The sequence below is a fragment of the Lissotriton vulgaris genome, chromosome 10 (genome assembly GCF_964263255.1).
Source record: "Lissotriton vulgaris chromosome 10, aLisVul1.2, whole genome shotgun sequence".
Classification (NCBI taxonomy): domain Eukaryota; kingdom Metazoa; phylum Chordata; class Amphibia; order Caudata; family Salamandridae; genus Lissotriton; species Lissotriton vulgaris.
Window position 1 is genome coordinate 605,703,771 of NC_141698.1, and position 18,376 is coordinate 605,722,146.

Sequence of the window (18,376 nt, forward strand, 5' to 3'; positions counted from 1 at the left end):
CTGCCTGGCCCCCTCAATGAACTTGTTCTTAATAGATGATATATGGGGGCCATATCTGAAGGCTCCTTGAAATTATTTCATTATCTGAGGAATTGACAATAGGACTATATTCTCTCTTTTTCCTTTGCTTCGCTTATTCAGAATTTATTGTCTGGGGCCCTTTATTCTAGGGGCATGGTAATTGGAAAGTACTTTATTATTTCCCTCTTATGGACATTTTCATCTCCTAATGGGCATATCTTTATAGATTCCTTGCTACTGCTCTTAACAGCTGAACTCCATTACTTCTCAGAGAATATTCATAGAACAGTTGGGGTAGTTCTGTTGGCGTTCTTTTTTGTAAATGAGTGAGAGCTCTCTCCTTTACTAGGTTTGTCTCTCCATTCTATAGTTGCCTTGAAATTTAGTGTAATCATGGACAAGCCTGTAAATAATTGATGAAATACATACATACTTGTGCCACTGATAGCCAGTATGGGTAAATAATGTTGTGGGTTCCTGGAGTTCTAATATCCTGTTACAGAACAGGAGGGCATTATAGCTTTTGGTTCCAGAGGTGAGGCTTTAGAGATGAAATACATGTGCACCGTTAGTCTTCTTTCTGTTCTGTGCTGCTTGGCCTTCTTATTATGTCCTGTGTATTAAAGCTCTAGTTACTCACAGGTTCTAAGCACAGTTTACTTTATTTGAGGGGTTTTGTTCCCTGTGAAACGAAAAACAAATAAATTCCCTCTGTTTTTGCTGTCATCAAGGCCACTGTTTTGGGTTAATTTTACCTTAAGTGATGCTTATGTATTTAGATGTGGATGCATTTTAATCTTTCCACTAGTCTAGAGGTATGGGTGAGTGAATGTCGTAGAGCGTACAGGTTAGTTATTGTAGAAACTCTTGTACTGTAGTTCTTGGGCCGCCATTAATCCAGTTGACTGACTTGCCTACTCTACTCTTCACTGCCGGATGTTTGCCTCCATCTCTGAAAAAGTGTTAGAGAATGAATAGCAGGGCTTCAAGTGCTCACCGCCTTTTTCCCCTAGCCTCTCTTTTTTTGGGCAGAATTGTAATCCATTTTACAGCCTACATACTTGGTCAGCCCATAATAAGTCTGGAAGAAGGATTATGTTTTAAATTAGCACTCTTCATTTAGTAATTTTTTTTTATTGTAGAACATTATCGAAATTACTATGATCATGCTGAATCAAAACCCTTGATCATACATTAATGCATTCCAACGTTCTGGTGCCGACACTTGTGCTCAATAGCATTGTCTTGACTGATTAATAGATATCCAACTAAGGCAGGCCATGGCAATCCAGATTTTGAATTTCTGAGATTTGTAGATTTGATGGTTTGGATTATATTATTATTATTATTATTATTATTATTATTATTATTATTATTATTATTATTATTATTTATAAGGCGCACAACTCATCCCCAAAGGGATCTCTCTGTGCCCGGGATGCAGACAGTAATGTGAAAAATCAATACAATAAAATAGCCAAGTTTTTAATTTTCTCTTAAAGGCCATAAATGTAGGAAAAAACCACAGGTCTTCTGGTAGTGCGTTCCAGCATTTAGGGGCAACATGTGAGAACGAACGTCCACCCATCCTAGCCTTTTTAATTCTGGGAATCTGGAGGATCTTATGGCCACTGGATCTCAGTTGACGAGTTGGGGTGTACCATAATAATTTTCTCCTCAGATATGCTGGTCCTAGACCAGCCAGGGCTTTAAAAACCAAACAAAGGAGGTTGAAAACAGCTCTTTTCCTCATTGGTAACCAGTGCAACTCTTTCAGTAATGGGGCGGAGGGAGTGCGAGGGGGTTTATTGAGTGCTAGGCGGGCAGCCGTATTTTTTACGACTTGTAGTTTAGACAATAGATCTTCACTCATCCCTACCAGCAGGGCATTTCCATAGTCAAGCCTGCTGACTAACAGTGCCTGTAACAGGACTTTTCTGGTGGAGAGCGGAAAATCTTCTTTAGTATACGAATTAATCCAAAACATTTGCCAGATAGGTTTTTCACATGTTGCTCCATAGATAGTTTAGAATCAATCAGCAAACCCAAATTTTTTACCCAATTCTTAGGGCGGGGGGCTTCTCCCAGTTCCACCGGCCACCAATCGTTACTCCATATCTGCTCGGCTTTCCCAAACAGTAAGATCTCGTTTTTTTTTTAGTTCAATTGCAGGAAGTTATGTTTCATCCATGCTGCAATTTTTGTCATGCATAGTTTAAATCTGTCTCTGGTCCCTCCTGAGTCCTTTTCCATTGGAACAATAATCAGCGTGTCGTCGGCGTAAGAGATGGTATGAAACCTGCATGCTTTAATGGCGGAAGCCAACAACGACTCGTAGATATTGAACAATGTGGGACTTAAAACAGAGCCCTGGGGAACACCCCTGTCCACATTTGTAGATCTGGACACAAAAGTGTCAAGTAGTACACATTGAGATCTCTCGGAAAGGAAACTCTGTATCCAGTCCAGCGCCCTCCCCATGACACCAATCTCTCGCAGTTTCTCTAATAGGATCCTGTGAGAGATGGTGTCAAAAGCCGCAGATAGATCCAAAAGGACTAGCATAGTGGGAGTCCCTTCATCCAGCAGCAGCCTAATTGTATCAGACATTTCAGTTAGTGCAGATTCCGTGCTGAAACCGTCACGGAAACCCGAGTGTGTGGGGTCAAGAAGGTTATGCTGTTCCAGATACTCTGAAAGTTGAAGATTCACCATAGACTCCATGATTTTCGAACAGAGAGGCAGAAGGGAGATGGGCCTATGGTTTTGCAGATTCCCCTGGTGAACCAAGGGTTTCTTAGGCAGGGGCTTGATGAATGCCTTTTTTCATTTCAATGGGAAAGAGGCAGAGAATAGACATAGGTTACAAATTTCCATGATTGGCTTAGCCAGTTCCAAACCCAGATCAGACATGATGTGGGGAGGAGCCACGTCGGCCGGCGAGCCTGACTTGCTATGTTTTAAAGATGATAACACTTGTTCCAATGTTATCCGGACAAAGAACTCCAGTTTTGGGTGCATGAACTCTCCTGGAACTGGATTTTCTAGCCAGTGCTCCCCATTTAGAGTGAAGGAGTTATAGATGTTGTCTATTTTGCTTGTAAAATGCAAGGCAAGCTCATTACAAAGTTCTTGCGAAGGGGGGCATACAATATTTCTGGCACTAGGGGTAGTAATTTCATTAAGAACTCTAAAGAGTACTTTGGAGAAACCCTTGGCTTCATCTATCCGGGTAGCTAGATGTAGACACCTGGCTGTATTACAATTCCTGAGATAGGCCCTATGTGATATATTATAGGCCAATCTATTTTCATTTAATTTTGTTTTCCTCCATCTACGTTCTTTGACTCTACATGCCGCTTTCTCTGATTTCAAACTGTCAGAGTACCAAGGTGCCGGGGTGGGTCTTACATGTATAGTTGTTGTTTTCATAGGGGCAATAGCGCCGAAAGCCCTAGTCATATATACTGGTTTACATGCTATGTAGGTATTTATACATAGGTGTATAATGTATTAAACCACTGTAATATTAACAATGCATAACAAATTGCTGTTGTATTTTAAACAGGTTCGGTCTCCTTTCTGGGTTCTGAAGATGCAACAACTTGCCACATATTGGTGCTCAAACATACAGGTATGATTAAAACAGATGGTGAGCATTGAAAATGGTTTAAAGAATGTCTTTTTAATTCCATGATATTCCTCTGTGCACTACATAGCTCAGCAGGGATGAATGCCTGTTGCAATAAATGAGTGTGCTCAGTGCAAGTTACAGGTTTGAATTCTGGCAGGACTCATCCCTCCAGTTGGGAAAATTAGTATCATTAAAATGGATTATTAGAGGTTCGGATGGCTGTTGAAATGTAATAAGTCAGTCATAATAGAGGCCATTACCTCCAGCTACAACATTCCCACAGGCTGCAAGTTACATCCCCATCTGCCCCAAAATACCTTTTTGATCCCCCTTGTAGCCCCTTTACAGTATATACAAGACTGCTCCACCCTCAACTGCTACATGGCCAGTCGCTATTTTCCACAGCGTGGCAGCACATCACTGCTTACATAACATTTATACCACGTTAATAAGAGTGTCACAAACCCACACACACCACCAAAATTGTTCAAGAGATATCCTTAGTGCAGATTATGATGTAAAACAGACCTTGCTTCTCTAGGGACTTGTCTTGAACTAAAAATTCAATCTAGTTGAGGTTAGGTTAGGTTAAAGTTTGCCGCTGCAGCGAAGAACACCAAAAAGCTCCACACCACTGACCTCCCAGACAAGATGCAGAAAAAACACATTATAAAGACAGAGAAAAGAGCCAGCACATCCATCTCTTTATGGAAGGCAAGAGGCTGAAAATCCCACCTAATAACTGCATCCTCAGAAAAGGCCCAGCCATTCAGAGATTCCTGCTTGAAAACAGAGGCCTCAAAGAAAAATTGATCCTTTGATCTTAGCGAGCAACCATGGTTCTACCACTGAAAAAGTTGAGAAAGAGGGAGGTATCTGGAGACAAAAAACTGCTTTATGTACAAAACAATGCAGTCACTGGCCAGCAACCAATTCAAGGTGACCAGGGCAGCCAAAATATTGGCCAGGATTTACAAACAATGTGCTCAGAGTTTGCATCTCTAAACCTTGAGCAAAAAGTTTATTTTAGATTTTCTTTCCAGCACAAAACCTTACTTTGCACCAAGGTAGCGTTCCATGGGTGATTCATGGTCATTCCCATTGAACCATCCATGGACTTTGACGCATAATACTATCTACCAACAATAGTAGACAGGGCTTTGCACCTAACAATAATGCCTCTTTGAAGCAGATGTTAAAAAGGGGAAATGCTTTTATTTCTTATAACTTTTCTCACTTTGCCTGTGTGCTGTACTGTACAGTACACATCCAACGTGGAAAAAGTTTTATAGTTAGTGTAAACATATTATTTGGCACTGGAAGTGTACCCTTCCAGTAAAAAAATCTATGCTTGCCGTGAAGCAGTTGTCTTTGCACCATAGTACAAAGATGTGTGCGTGGCACTCAGCGGCCAGATTGTACAACAGCATTAAGGAGAGAGCATTACCACCATATGTTGGTAGCTATGTTGCTTTCCTGCTCTTGCCCTCTCACGCAATTCTCCACAGCAACTTAGAGTGCTGTACTGCATTATTTGTCATCTTTGTACATCTGGGCCATGGTCTCTTAATTTGAAACCCATAGCTAGCTAGTAGTTTATGAATCATCCATAAATGTAGGTCAAATTTTACACAGTATAGTATCAATCAATCAATCAATAATAACTTTATTTCGGATTCATATTTATAGAAACCATAAAAGTACATACAATAAAATTGCAACATTTTACACAATAAAAAGATGAACAAATTCATTAAACAGCGGTTAGAAAAAATGCTTTTCAGTTTTAGGAATAAAAATGTAAAACATAAATATAAAACACCAGGATTTGATTATAAATTCTTTCTATGTCGAATAAATAATTTAAAAAATCTTGCAACATTTAGGGCCAAATAAGCTGTGTCAAGAAGTTGGAGGGCCAATAAGGCCGGGCGCCATTGACGTAATCCCAATTTAAAAAAAAAAGGAATTATATAAATCTTTCTAGGCTCTGTGTAAAATTTGCAAAAAAAGAACCATATGAATGGTAGATTGAGAAGAGACGCCGTCACAAGGACATGGGACAGGAAATAGTGACCAATTGTTTACATTTGGAAATGTCACTTGCCGATAAATACTATTTTGCCTGAATCTAATTAGCAAAAATCTGTCATAGGTGGTTAGATTCCAAGTTAAATAAGGCTCTATCAATACGGTGGATTGAATCATAAGGGCGTGCTGAACCGAGGATTTACTAGATTCTGTTGTCAGGCGGATTTCCGCTAAATGGGCTAAGCACACATTTTTCAAGGTTTTCCTAGGAAGTGTCAGCATTTGTAAAGGATTATAATATAATTTTTCTAGGCCTATATCATAGAGGGACCACTTTATATATCTCAACCAACCGATCTTACTATGATTTTCTAGTAATAAACAGTCTTTCACAGTGCTTTGATTGAATACGAGTTTATCTGAAGTCCATAGATGGTGCCATAGGAGTATGGGCTCGGCCCTTATAATATCAGTAATGTAAGGCAAGCCCAACTCTAGGTGGGTTTCATATGTAGAAGAGCCCTGGGGAACAGCTAATAAAAACCTTAAGAAACTGTTTTCTATTTTTTTGAGGGTTTCTACCTGGACGTAGTCCCATACTCCCGCACCATATGTAGCGGTGGTGATACATTTGGCTTTATAAATATGTATCAGCTCTTCAGGCGGTCTCTTTCCCAACCTCTGTGTAAACTTTACCAGAGCCATAGTTGATTTTAAAAACTGCAATTTTCTTGCCTCAACAGCCTTTTTCCATGTGCCCTTCTCGTCTATTACGACTCCGAGATTGTGGTTCTGAAAATTCTGGGCCCTGCTATAATATGGTACCGAGGCCCAACACTCGTGTCACAAAATATCATCGTACCCTGACGAATTTGGTGTCGGCAGACCGGTAATGATTAGGACATTATCCCTATTCATTTGCGTCGTGATTGAGTGATGCTATCACCCTTAAATCATGGTTTCCGTCTCGAACCCTCGGGTTCCATTTTGTGAACGGCATCCATCTTGTGGCTTGCCCTCATATAGTCAATTGATTAAGGCCGAGTTTGATCTGAAAGAACACGTCCACCTTAGCTGACTTCCCCATGACCTGGCCGAGCTGACTCCACTGCCTCCAGCCAAACCTGTTCGGGCAGTTCCTCGCCCAGTGGCCGAGTAAGATAGCATCAAGGCACAACATGCCATAAACCATTCACTACATACAAACCATGTTATCCACACACATACACCTGTCCATGTTTCTTGTTTATGGCCGGTTTTACGATGAGGAGGCGCCCGATTTTATTGGGGTTTCATCGATATCTGATGGTAGTTCTGGGCCGAGCTGGGTCATCTATCCCAAACTGGCCATCGAAAATGTGGGTTTGCCATCATGACTTTGCTTTTTTAGTGTTTTGGAAATATGTATATGACCGTATTGTAAACTAAAGAATTCTTGCCTGCAGCTGTTATTTTTGTATAAAAGGAGAAGGCTGGTTCTGTAAAAAAGAACAATCTCCTGAGAATCTACACACCGTGCTGTTGTACTTCTAGGACGCTTGTTACTTGGTTGCAGCCAATAAAACTCGATCTTTGACTTCACCTAGAAGACTCTGTGTTTCTGTGGTCCAGAACAGGAAGAACTCAAGAGGTCTTTGGGTGTTTTCCCCTGGCACCACCGGGTTCCTAAAAACCCGGCACCTCAGTTGGCGCCCAACTCGGGGCGGTATCAAGCGGTGACGGTCCAAGCCAGATGTTCGTGAGGAGCTTCGTGTGAAAATTCCAGAGGACGGCCAGCCACATCAGCGACCCCTGTATGTCGACGTGGTTCCGAATGTCTTTGCTGCGAGGTTCCCCGCGTCCCGACTGCTACGAAGGACTGCTGCCCTGACTATCGCCCTGTTTTGGACCCAGTGATCCTTGGTAGAGCGAAACGATAGACGAGTCTTCTAGTGACGTCATCGATCATCAATACTTCAGTTAAGTATAAGTGGAGCGTCTCCCAGTCCTTAGTTTGATTCTTAGTTTTGGTATCCTTGAGATACACCTTGTTTGGAACTTGCAAGCGCCAAAACCAAGGGATTCGTGTATTCACGAAAATATCATATTCGATAATCCTTTGAAGTTTGAAGCTAGACTTGTGAGCAAAGATGCCTGGTCTTAGCAGACTTGGAAACTTGTTTTGTCTTGGTTGTAGTAAGGACTCCCGATTAGAGGATTCGTGTCCGGTTCCTCCGATTGGAACTCCAACATATGAGCTCTATATAAAGCACGGAGTAGGCCCTATCACATATAATGAAGTGTGGATAAAATACACCAGAAAAGATGGTGTTTTAAAATGGCCCCAATATGGTAGCTTTGACACAGAAATCTTAGATAATCTCGAGGTCAAATTGTTCTAAAAAGAAAGCCCGGCCGGCGATGTTTGACTCTTTCCGCTTATGGCGCAAAGAAGCCAAACAGAAAGAAATGAAATTAGCAAAGAAAAATAAGAGGTATGTCAATGGTACAAGCTGCCGTTGCATACAGGGACAATGAGGAAGAGCAGGAGAGTGAACAAATGCTCAGAAGCAGGAAGTTAGCAGTAGATAAATGCTACCCAATGTTGCCACATGAAGGACAAGGTTCAAAAGGGACATCAGAGAAGGATCCATTAATGTCCCATTTACTGAGTTCACCACCCCCATATGCACTAAATGCTACTGCACCCCCGAAGCGCTTTGTTATACCGCGCCCCGGCGCATGAACTCCAGTTCTTACACAAGCACCAGCTCCTCTTCAACTGGTTCCTACTTCTCCGGCGCAGCCCTCTCAAGGGCCGCCGCCTTTGCTACATACTCTGTCTGCTTTTTCTGCGGCTTTGCCTACTGCTCCAACTGTTTATCATGATACTACTTCTGCCACTGCCTCGACTTCCTCTGCCACTGCCTTGACTTCCTCTTTACATCAGCCTGTCTTTTCTGGCACATCTGCCTCTCCGCAAGCTTCTCCTTCTGTTCGACAGAGAGTGGCAAGTACTGTCACTGGTCTGTTCTCACCTTTCTTTGGGTCGCCTAAGACGACCCCTAACACAGGACGTAGACAGTTGCGTAGTCAACTGCCTGATTATCAGGAAAGAGAAGTGCTGAATGAGTTAGCACGCAAATGGGTTACTGATACTGTAAAGTATGATGTACAGTCTGTTATGGAAGTTTTCCGTCAGTGGGACGCACCCACCCAGAGATATGTATTCGAAGAGATGTGTGTATATCTTTGCGAAGATTTGAAGACAAATGATCCAGAACGCAACATGAAGGAATTATTCCGTATGCGTTTCAAGTTCTATGAAGGCATGATTGTAGGTGCCGATGTTGAACGAGCAATAGATCTGTTGTTATCTTACAGGAGTAAGGGGAACAATTCTAGGTCACTGTATGAGAATGACATGCCAGGTAGGAAAAAGGCGCGACAGTACCCCATGAGAGAAGTTCCTCCAGTTTGGAGGGAAGGTGACGCAAATGCGAATCCAGCAATTCTGCCACATTTCCAGCGTGTATGGGTACATGTCCCCTGGAAAATATCTGAAGTTTTAGCACTGAAGCAGACATTGCTTGATCCTCGCAAAAATCCTGCAGGGTATTATAAGGAGCTATCACAGACTGCCAGCTCATGTATAATGAATTTAGCGGATGTAGACATGTTGTTTGGGAATGTTGTCCCACAGCCCTTATGGAGTAAGATTCGTCATGCAGATCATGATCCAGAATTAGGTGACACGTGGGCTAATATTACTGCTGCTGATGCTAGACAAGTTGGTGGCTCTAAGCCCGAGCCTTTAGTAGCTGAACTTCCTGGTAGAATGATCACATATATGAAAACTTTAATGCCTGAATTAAGTGTGAATTTGGACAAGTTGTCTGCGTGCAAGCAGAAGAAAGATGAGAATGTGTCTGAATTTTTCACGAGGTTTGAAGAGACTTTCGTCGACCACAATGGACAGGATATGGCTACCGAGGGTGGCCAAAGATTGTTTGTAGACAAGTTCGTGCATAATCTGCTTCCTTAACTATGTAATAAATTGAAAAATTCAGAGAGTGCTTGGGCTGTTTCCACGTCAGCGCGGATGTTAGCCACAGCCCAGTACTACGAAAATAGGCGCAAAGACGAGTTAGAGAAGGCAGACAAAAAGACTAAAGATTTGAAAACTAAAGTCCTTCTCCAGCAAGCCTATCCGCCTCGCACTACTAGTCAGCCTGATTATCAGCAACAACAGCAGTATTCGAGAAACTCACAAAAAAATGAGTCTTCTCAACAGCGTTTCCCGTATGGTCCAAATCAGTGTGCGTATTGCAAGGAAGAGGGTCATTTCAAGAATAGTTGTCCAGCTTTATTGCGGCGTTTAAATGGTGTTTCTGGTGCAAGAGGTAGAGGTGTTCAACAGGCTCCTAGGGGTAGGGGCCGTGGGAATTTCCCCCAGAATACTACTTCTTTTCCGCCTCAAAATTCCTTGAACAGCTTTGACCAACAAAATAATGCGTCTTCTAGGTCAGCTCAGTACTATGCTGATGATTACTATGCAGAAAACGAGAACGAGGGTAATAATTGCAAGGACAGCCATGGACAAAGAGAGGGAGTTGTTTCAGTTCCAGTAGATCAGAATGGACCTTATGTTGAGGTGATTACATCAGGAGTGTCTGAACCTTTTCTGCTGGATACTGGTGCTACAAAAAATTCTATTATGCACTCAAAACTTCCTGGCGCACCTTTGTCTGGCGAAATGAATGTTTCAGTAGGTTTTTCTGGCGCCCCGGTTAGAAACCCGATTTCTAGTCCTATGCCCCTTTCTGTTGGCCCATATCAATTAGAAGCACCCCTCATTCTTACAACAGGTTGTGGCGAAATTTGTTAGGTTTGGATTTGTTAAAGAGATTATATGCAACTTTGTACTGTTCTCCTTCGGGAGTACAACTTACCCTAGGTAAGAAAGTGATTTCCCCAATGTATTTGTCAAAAGAGAATATTTCAACTGAATTGTCATCTCTTCCAGATATACTTTGGGCTACTGGTTCTAACGATGTGGGTCTTTTGGAGATAGCGCCATATGTCATAACATTGCGAGCCAATGTTAGGTTGCCACGTATTCCCCAATACAAGATCTCTAGCGAATGTGAAAAGGCGTTGTTAGAGATCACTTACGATCTGATTGAGAAAGATGTCATTGAAGAGACAACAGGCAAAATTGTAACAGTCCTATTTTGCCTGTTTTAAAGCGTACTGATCCTTCACAGCCACCTGTGTACAGATTTGTGATTGATCTCAGAGAAGTGAACAAGATTGTTGTGTCACAGTTTCCAGTTGTTCCCGATATTACTGCCCTATTGACTATGGTTCCAGTTTCAGCCACTTGGTTCTCGGTGATTGACTTAAAGAATGCTTTCTTCAGCATCCCTATTGCTGAGGAGAGCAGAGATATTTTTGGCTTCAATTTAGGAGGTCGAAGCTTCTGCTTCAAACGCGCTCCTCAGGGCTACTGTGAAAGTCCATCTATATTCAGTCAGGCTCTGAAATCACAACTTGACACGATTGTTCTACCTGATGGTGCGACTCTCATTCAGTACGTAGACGATTTGCTGGTCACTGCAGATACTGAAGAGATTTGCAAGGAAGCCACATTGTCGTTGTTGCGTCATTTATGTCACATGAAGCACAAAGTCTCTCTTTCGAAATTGCAGTTTTGTCGACAAGAAGTGACCTACTTAGGTCACATCTTATCGAAGGAGGGAAGGAAACTGACCCCAGAGAGAATACAGGCAATTGCAAGATTGAGTGTCCCAAGGACACAGAGAGAATTGCGTGCTTTCTTGGGCATTACATCATATTGCAGACAATGGATACCGAACTTCTCATTGTTGGCCAAACCTTTGCTGGCACAAATCTGTAAAGATACACCCAATCCTGTGCCTTGGTCTGAAGATTGTCAGAAAAGTTTTCACGAGTTGCGTGATGCATTGTGTTCGGCTCCTGTGTTGGGCAACCCCGACTACAGTAAGCCTTTCACATTATACGTCCATGAGAAGGAAGGTTGCGCATTATCAGTCCTGACACAATCCTTTGGGGACAAACAGCGCCCATGCGCGTACTTTTCGGCGACTCTAGACCCTGTAGCTAAGGCATTACCAAGTTGCTCGAGGGCCACTGCTGCAGCAGCTGTCTGTATTCGACAATCTGCTGGATTAGTAATGAATAATACACTGATCGTTATGGTCCCACATGCAGTAGATATTTTGCTAAACAGAACGAGGACACAGCACTTAACTAGTGCTCGACTGTCAAGTTATGAGCTGACACTGTTAGCGAGTCACATACACATAAAGAGGTGCGATACACTCAACCCAGCCACGTTATTGCCCATTCCAACAGAGACAGATAAGGTCGAAAAACATGATTGCTGTTTTAGGACAGAAGAAGAGACAAAAGGGAGAGTAGACTTACAGGACACTCCCCTTCCTGAATGTAATGATGCTTTATGGGTTGATGGTTCATGCTTCGAGTTGCCAAATGGTGATACGACTGCAGCATATGCTGTGACAACATTGCACACGATTGTAGAAACTGCACGGATCCCGCATAATTCTGCGCAAGCAGCAGAGTTAATTGCACTTACAAGAGCGTGTGTGTTGGCAAAAGGAAAACGAGTGAATGTGTATACAGACAGCCAGTACGCCTTTGGCGTGGCTCTCAGTTTTGGACGATTGTGGCGTGAACGTGGGTTCCTGACGTCGCATGGTGCAAAAATACAACATGGTCAGCTAGTTAACGAGCTTCTCGAGTCACTGACCTTGCCACTACAAGTTGTGATTGTGAAATGCAGTGCACACAGAAAGATTCAAGATGATGTTGGTCGTGGGAATGCATTTGCAGATGAAGTTGCGAAAGAGACTGCAAGGAACACAATGAGTCGAATGTATGTTGTAGGTCCTGCAAGATGGATCGCTGATGTGGGTATGTGTGAGGACACTATTGAAAGTGTGAAGTCTATACAGTCCGAGGCCACTGAGAAAGAGGTGAATGAATGGAGAGAAAGCAAGGGTAGATTGGATGCGAATGGTTGTTGGGTCGAATTGTCAGAGCATCAGAGATGGCTGTTACCCGACGCGTATGTACTTGCAGTGGTGACAATGGCTCATGGGATGGCTGACATCAGTGCGAAAGGAATCTGTAAGTTGTTGGCCCCAGTATGGCAGAATAGTGGCATCCCAAAATGTGCAGAGAACTTGGTCAAGAACTGTATGGTGTGTTTGAAGTACAATCCCGGTAGGGGAACTCCAACTCCAGCTGGTCATTTTGCGCCTCCAACGTATCCGGTCGAGGTTTTGCAGCTCGATTTTCATCCACATGGAGAGGTGCAACAATCTGAAGTACGTGCTTGTTGTTGTTTGCGCCTTCTCCAGGTGGGTGGAAGCGTATCCCCTTTTTAGCATTTACGTGAAGTCCCGCATTTTGTAGGGCAGTTAGGACATTGGTAATGTGAATAGCTCGGATTCACATTACCAATGTCCTAATGCCCTACAAAATGCGGGACTTCACGTAAACGCTAAAAAGTCCAGAGCAGCTTTCCCCAAAGTCAAGTACCTGGGGTTCATGCTAGGTGAGGGTGTGATAGCCCCACAGGAGGAAAAAATCAGAGCCATAACCAATACCCCTTTTCCCTCCACAAAAAGAGACTTAAGGGCATTTTTGGGTCTCATTGGTTATTATAGGAGGTTCATTGAGAACTTTGCAAACGTGGCTACCCCGTTAACAGACCTCCTGAAATAGAATATAAAGAACAGCCTTGGAAAACCACCCCCTGAGGAAGCAAGAAAAGCGTTTGAGACTCTAAAGAACGCGATCACCTCCAGCCCTGTGTTGATCCCCCCGGACTTTGGGAAACCGTTCACCCTAGCTACGGACGCTTCTGATACCGGGATAGGAGCAGTGTTGTCCCAAGAGGGGGAGGACGGGTTAGAGCATCCGGTTCTGTACATTAGTAGAAAGCTACACCCCAGAGAACGCAAATACCCCACCGTAGAAAAAGAATGCCTGGCAATACGATGGTCTGTAGAAAAACTAAGATACTATGTAGAAGGGCAGCCCTTCATACTGTATACAGACCATGCTCCCCTCAAATGGATGCAGAGAAACAAGTCCCAAAACCAGAGAGTCTTACGATGGTTCCTCTTCCTACAGCCCTACGCCTTTACGGTGGTGCATAGAAAGGGAGTGGAGAACGGTAATGCGGACTACCTGTCCAGGACTCCTATTCTCCCCAATCGGGAGAATCCAGGGGGGGAGGAGTGTAACGGGGTGGAAAGGGGTACTCCGGTACCATGGTGGATCGTTGCTGATACTTCCCCTCCTTCTCCTCAGTCCGGATGGGACACCAGTCCGCAGATTTCCGAGGACAGGGAGGAAATAGAGGAGGGCGCCTTTAACTGGGCCTTCACAGATGAGAAGACCACGCCCCCTCCTGACGTAGGCGGATCCGGGTTGGAGAAAAGCCAGGAAGCACTCTATTCGGGGTGTGTTTACACCCAGGAGGAAGTGGAGAGAGAGAGGAGAGTCGAGGATCGGGAGGAGGACGGAGAGCCGAGGAGAGGACGAGAGGAGACTGTAAGAGTGAGAGCGGGAGACGGAGGAAAGCCAGGAGGCCAACGACTCGGCGAACCGCCGTGCCACACTCCCGAGGGAGGAGTGTGGCTGTCACAGGTACGGCGGCGTTGGGCAGCTTGGGTCAAGGGCAAGGGGGCCTGTGTTAAATAGTGTAAATAGTCTGCTCCGCACCTTCCTGTCCCTTCCAACACTACCTACCTTCCTAAACCCCCCCTTTAACCTCACTATCTACCGAGCACCGAGCACAGTCAAGACTCTGTAAAGCACTGGTGTTCCCTCACTACACTCGGGTCCCGTGGGTTGGTCGCTATCAGATAACGTGACTGACGGTGTCCCTCTGTGACCCTGACAAATTTGGTGTCGGCAGACCGGTAATGATTAGGACATTATCCCTATTCATTTGCGTCGTGATTGAGTGATGCTATCACCCTTAAATCATGGTTTCCGTCTCGAACCCTCGGGTTCCATTTTGTGAACGGCATCCATCTTGTGGCTTGCCCTCATATAGTCAATTGATTAAGGCCAAGTTTGATCTGAAAGGACACGTCCACCTTAGCTGACTTCCCCATGACCTGGCCGAGCTGACTCCACTGCCTCCAGCCAAACCTGTTCGGGCAGTTCCTCGCCCAGTGGCCGAGCAAGATAGCATCAAGGCACAACATGCCATAAACCATTCACTACATACAAATCATGTTATCCACACACATACACCTGTCCATGTTTCTTGTTTATGGCCGGTTTTACGATGAGGAGGTGCCCGATTTTATTGGGGTTTCATCGATATCTGATGGTAGTTCTGGGCCGAGTTGGGTCATCTATCACAAACTGGACATCGAAAATGTGGGTTTGCCATCATGACTTTGCTTTTTTATTGTTTTGGAAATATGTGTATGACCGTATTGTAAACTAAAGAATTCTTGCCTGCAGCTGTTATTTTTGTATAAAAGGAGGAGGCTGGTTCTGTAAAAACGAACAGTCTCCTGAGAATCTACACACCGTGCTGTTGTACTTCTAGGACGCTTGTTACTTGGTTGCAGCCAATAAAACTTGATCTTTGACTTCACCTAGAAGACTCTGTGTTTCTGTGGTCCAGAACAGGAAGAACTCAAGAGGTCTTCGGGTGTTTTCCCCTGGCACTACCGGGTTCCTAAAAACCCGGCACCTCAAGATATGGATATGTCGGAGAGTTATCTATATTATTATTATCAAGACGGATAACCAGACTTTTCCTGCTTTTTTGGCCGCAATTCATTGTAAAAGTTTTTTTTGCATTAATCTTCAAGTCTAAACCATACATAAATAAGTTATAACGGGCCAGTGAACGTTGAAGTTCAATAGGGGTTCGGGCAATGATTACTGCGTCATCCGCATAGAGGAGAGCGGGGATTGGACGCTGTTGAATTAAAGGTAGGTCCTTGGCCCCCTTCAGCATAGCCAGTTCTAGACCATTTGTGTACAAGGTAAAGAGGAAGGGGGCCAGCACACAACTTTGTCTGACCCCCTGCTCCACTCTAAACGGTGCCGTAAGCTCTCCACCCGGCCAAATCTGACCCTTGCCGTGGCATTTGAATACATCTCCCTTTACACAGTATAGTAGTATAAAAGCACTTACTTCTAGAAATTCTAAATTTACACAATGAGAAAAGGTAAACCAATACAGTATGCATTTTAACATACAAAGCTGGAAAAACACTCAGGCTGACTGCAGCATTGGCGTGTTCGAGAATAGACAGTTTTAACACCAAGAATTTTAATAGGGATTACGAGTAGGCTTAGAAATCTAGAGACGGAGGCCAGAACTGTAATCCCATAAATAGGAAGGGTCTCATACTGCCTTGGCTCCATTGAATTTTACATCCAGCTCTTGACCTTTCCAAGCTCCTGTGTAAAAGAGTAGCAATGCTGGCAACATCACCAGAAAAGTTTCAGGATAACTTTGTAGTCATCTGCCTACATATGTATTCCCCAACTAAAGGACTGGATTAGATGAGTCTAGGGGTTCATGTAGAGATTGAAGAGAAGAGGGGACAGCATGGAGCACTCACGGACTCCCCAAGTTCAGTTCTGACCAAAAGGAAGAAGCAGGAAAGAGCCAGTGGTTGAGTTCTGTCCATTAGAAATTCAGAGAAGCAAGACAGTGCTTTATCTTCAACACCCAAGTTGTCAAATCTTGCAAGCAGTTTCTAGTGGTTCACAATATGAAATGCTTCTGAGAGGTCCAATAAAATCAGGAAGGCAGGAATGTTACTGTCAGCACAATGACACAGTTCACTCACTGCTGCAATCCCAGTGCTGTAACCAGGGCAAAAACTGACCTTCACAGGATGTAAAAGCTGATTAGCTCTATTCAACCATGCTTTTTTCAGCAGATGATATGCCACTCTTTCCAAGAGTTTAGCCAGATCAGGAAGATGTAAAATGGGGGCGATAATTAGCCATATCATCAGGGTCCAACAAAGATTTATTTAGAAGAGCACTGTCACATGTGGACTTCAAACTATTAACACATCTCTTATATTAGTCCGTGACATTAAGTATGGCACTAGGCTGAGATTATCCTAATAGAAAGTCCTTAAGAGTCGTAGAAGACCATGAGGATTTACTACTGCGAATCAAGGATGAAACATTAGCCATGGTAATAGAGCAAAACTGATAAAAAATGTCATATGGGTAGATAAAGAAACTACCTAAAAGGAGACGGAGAGCATGGATGTGTGACCAATGCGGAAGTAAGAAATGATGGTAATTTTACTCTCAAATAAATCTTTGATGAGATTATATTTAAGGAGAAGGATCACTCAGCCTGGGTGCTGCCATATAAGGAGTGTTAAAGATTTTGTTTGAGAAATATGCAGCCTCATGTGTTTTATTGCTGCATTTATATGCATGATTAAGACTGAAAGCCTCAGTTTTTTAGTGATGGATTGTAATTGCAATGCTACAGGTTTTCAAGATTGGAAAGGGAACGCTTATGTTCCCTAAGATCTGTTGACAACCAACAGCAGTGGGGCAGTCCTATGTGTGAGATTTCTTCATCACAGGCACTAGCTTGTCCAGAGCTAAGCTAGTATGTCTATTATAGTTATCCAGGGATAGTTGGGGTCATAGACTGAAGGAATTGATGCCATGAATACACAAGGAGACAGTGCTCTGACTATGACCTTTTTCCATTTACGGTTCTCCACTACAGGTGCTGGCTGGTGATTTGCTGTGACAACCTCTGAGTAATAACAAGAAAATGGAACTCAGTAGTGGTCAGATTTCAGAACTGGGATAGTGGATAAGGCTGGCATAGGGATGAACTGGAACAATTCATGTCCAACACAGGCTCTTTAGTCTGTGTAAGAAGGGAAACGCATAGAAAGGTTAGTTATAGATAAACCATCTGTATCCTTGGCAGGAGTTGTTAATGCTGAATTATCAAAGTGAAGGTTAAAATCACCCTAAACAAGTATATGGGCTACCTCCACGTTAGCCTGCAAAGTTCCAGAGGCTAGCAGATAATAAACCTTCACCCCCTGTCTGTAAGCCAGTAAAAGATTCCAGTGAGTGACAGAAGGATCAAAAAGCTTAACTGAGAAAGTCTCAAGTGCTGGGAGAGAGCAGTAGTCTAATGTAGTACACTTCAAACCATTCTTGATGTATAAATGAGATGTCCATCTTTTTGGCTTGAATGTCACCTTTTGTCCAAGAAAATGTACTTTTCCCAGCTTTACAGTCTATGTTGATATTCACTTATTTTAGCTTTGTTGACTGGCCAAAGTACTTGTACCATTCAGCTAATGTTCTATTGTACTTTTTTTAGGAAGTGGGGCTACATGTTTAGCCCACTTAGATGGTTCAGATACGAAAGCAGAGGTAACAACAATAACAAGTAGTGTGAAGTCTTTTTCTAGCAATGCAGCGGATGGAAGGTGAGGCATTTCTTAATTATTTTTATGATTTTGGTAACATTTTAATTTGTAGTTAACATAATGGGGTTTGTTGAACTGTTAATTTATCAGAAATCTAAAAAAAGAACATGGATTGTATTTGAAAATAAACAAATTAGAATGAACATTATGTTTTTCCACTACTTTG

General features: G+C 43.2%; 1 protein-coding gene across 1 annotated transcript in view; it reads left to right on the top strand.

Moving 5' to 3' along the window:
- The window catches only part of NTAN1 (N-terminal asparagine amidase), a 366,637-nt gene that overhangs the window by 30,008 nt on the left and 318,253 nt on the right, over positions 1–18,376 (top strand). The window contains exons 3-4 of the mRNA XM_086941444.1: positions 3,590–3,655; positions 18,102–18,210. Of these exons, the coding sequence (XP_086797570.1) occupies positions 3,590–3,655; positions 18,102–18,210 (175 nt within the window). The remainder of the gene's footprint in view (positions 1–3,589; positions 3,656–18,101; positions 18,211–18,376) is intronic.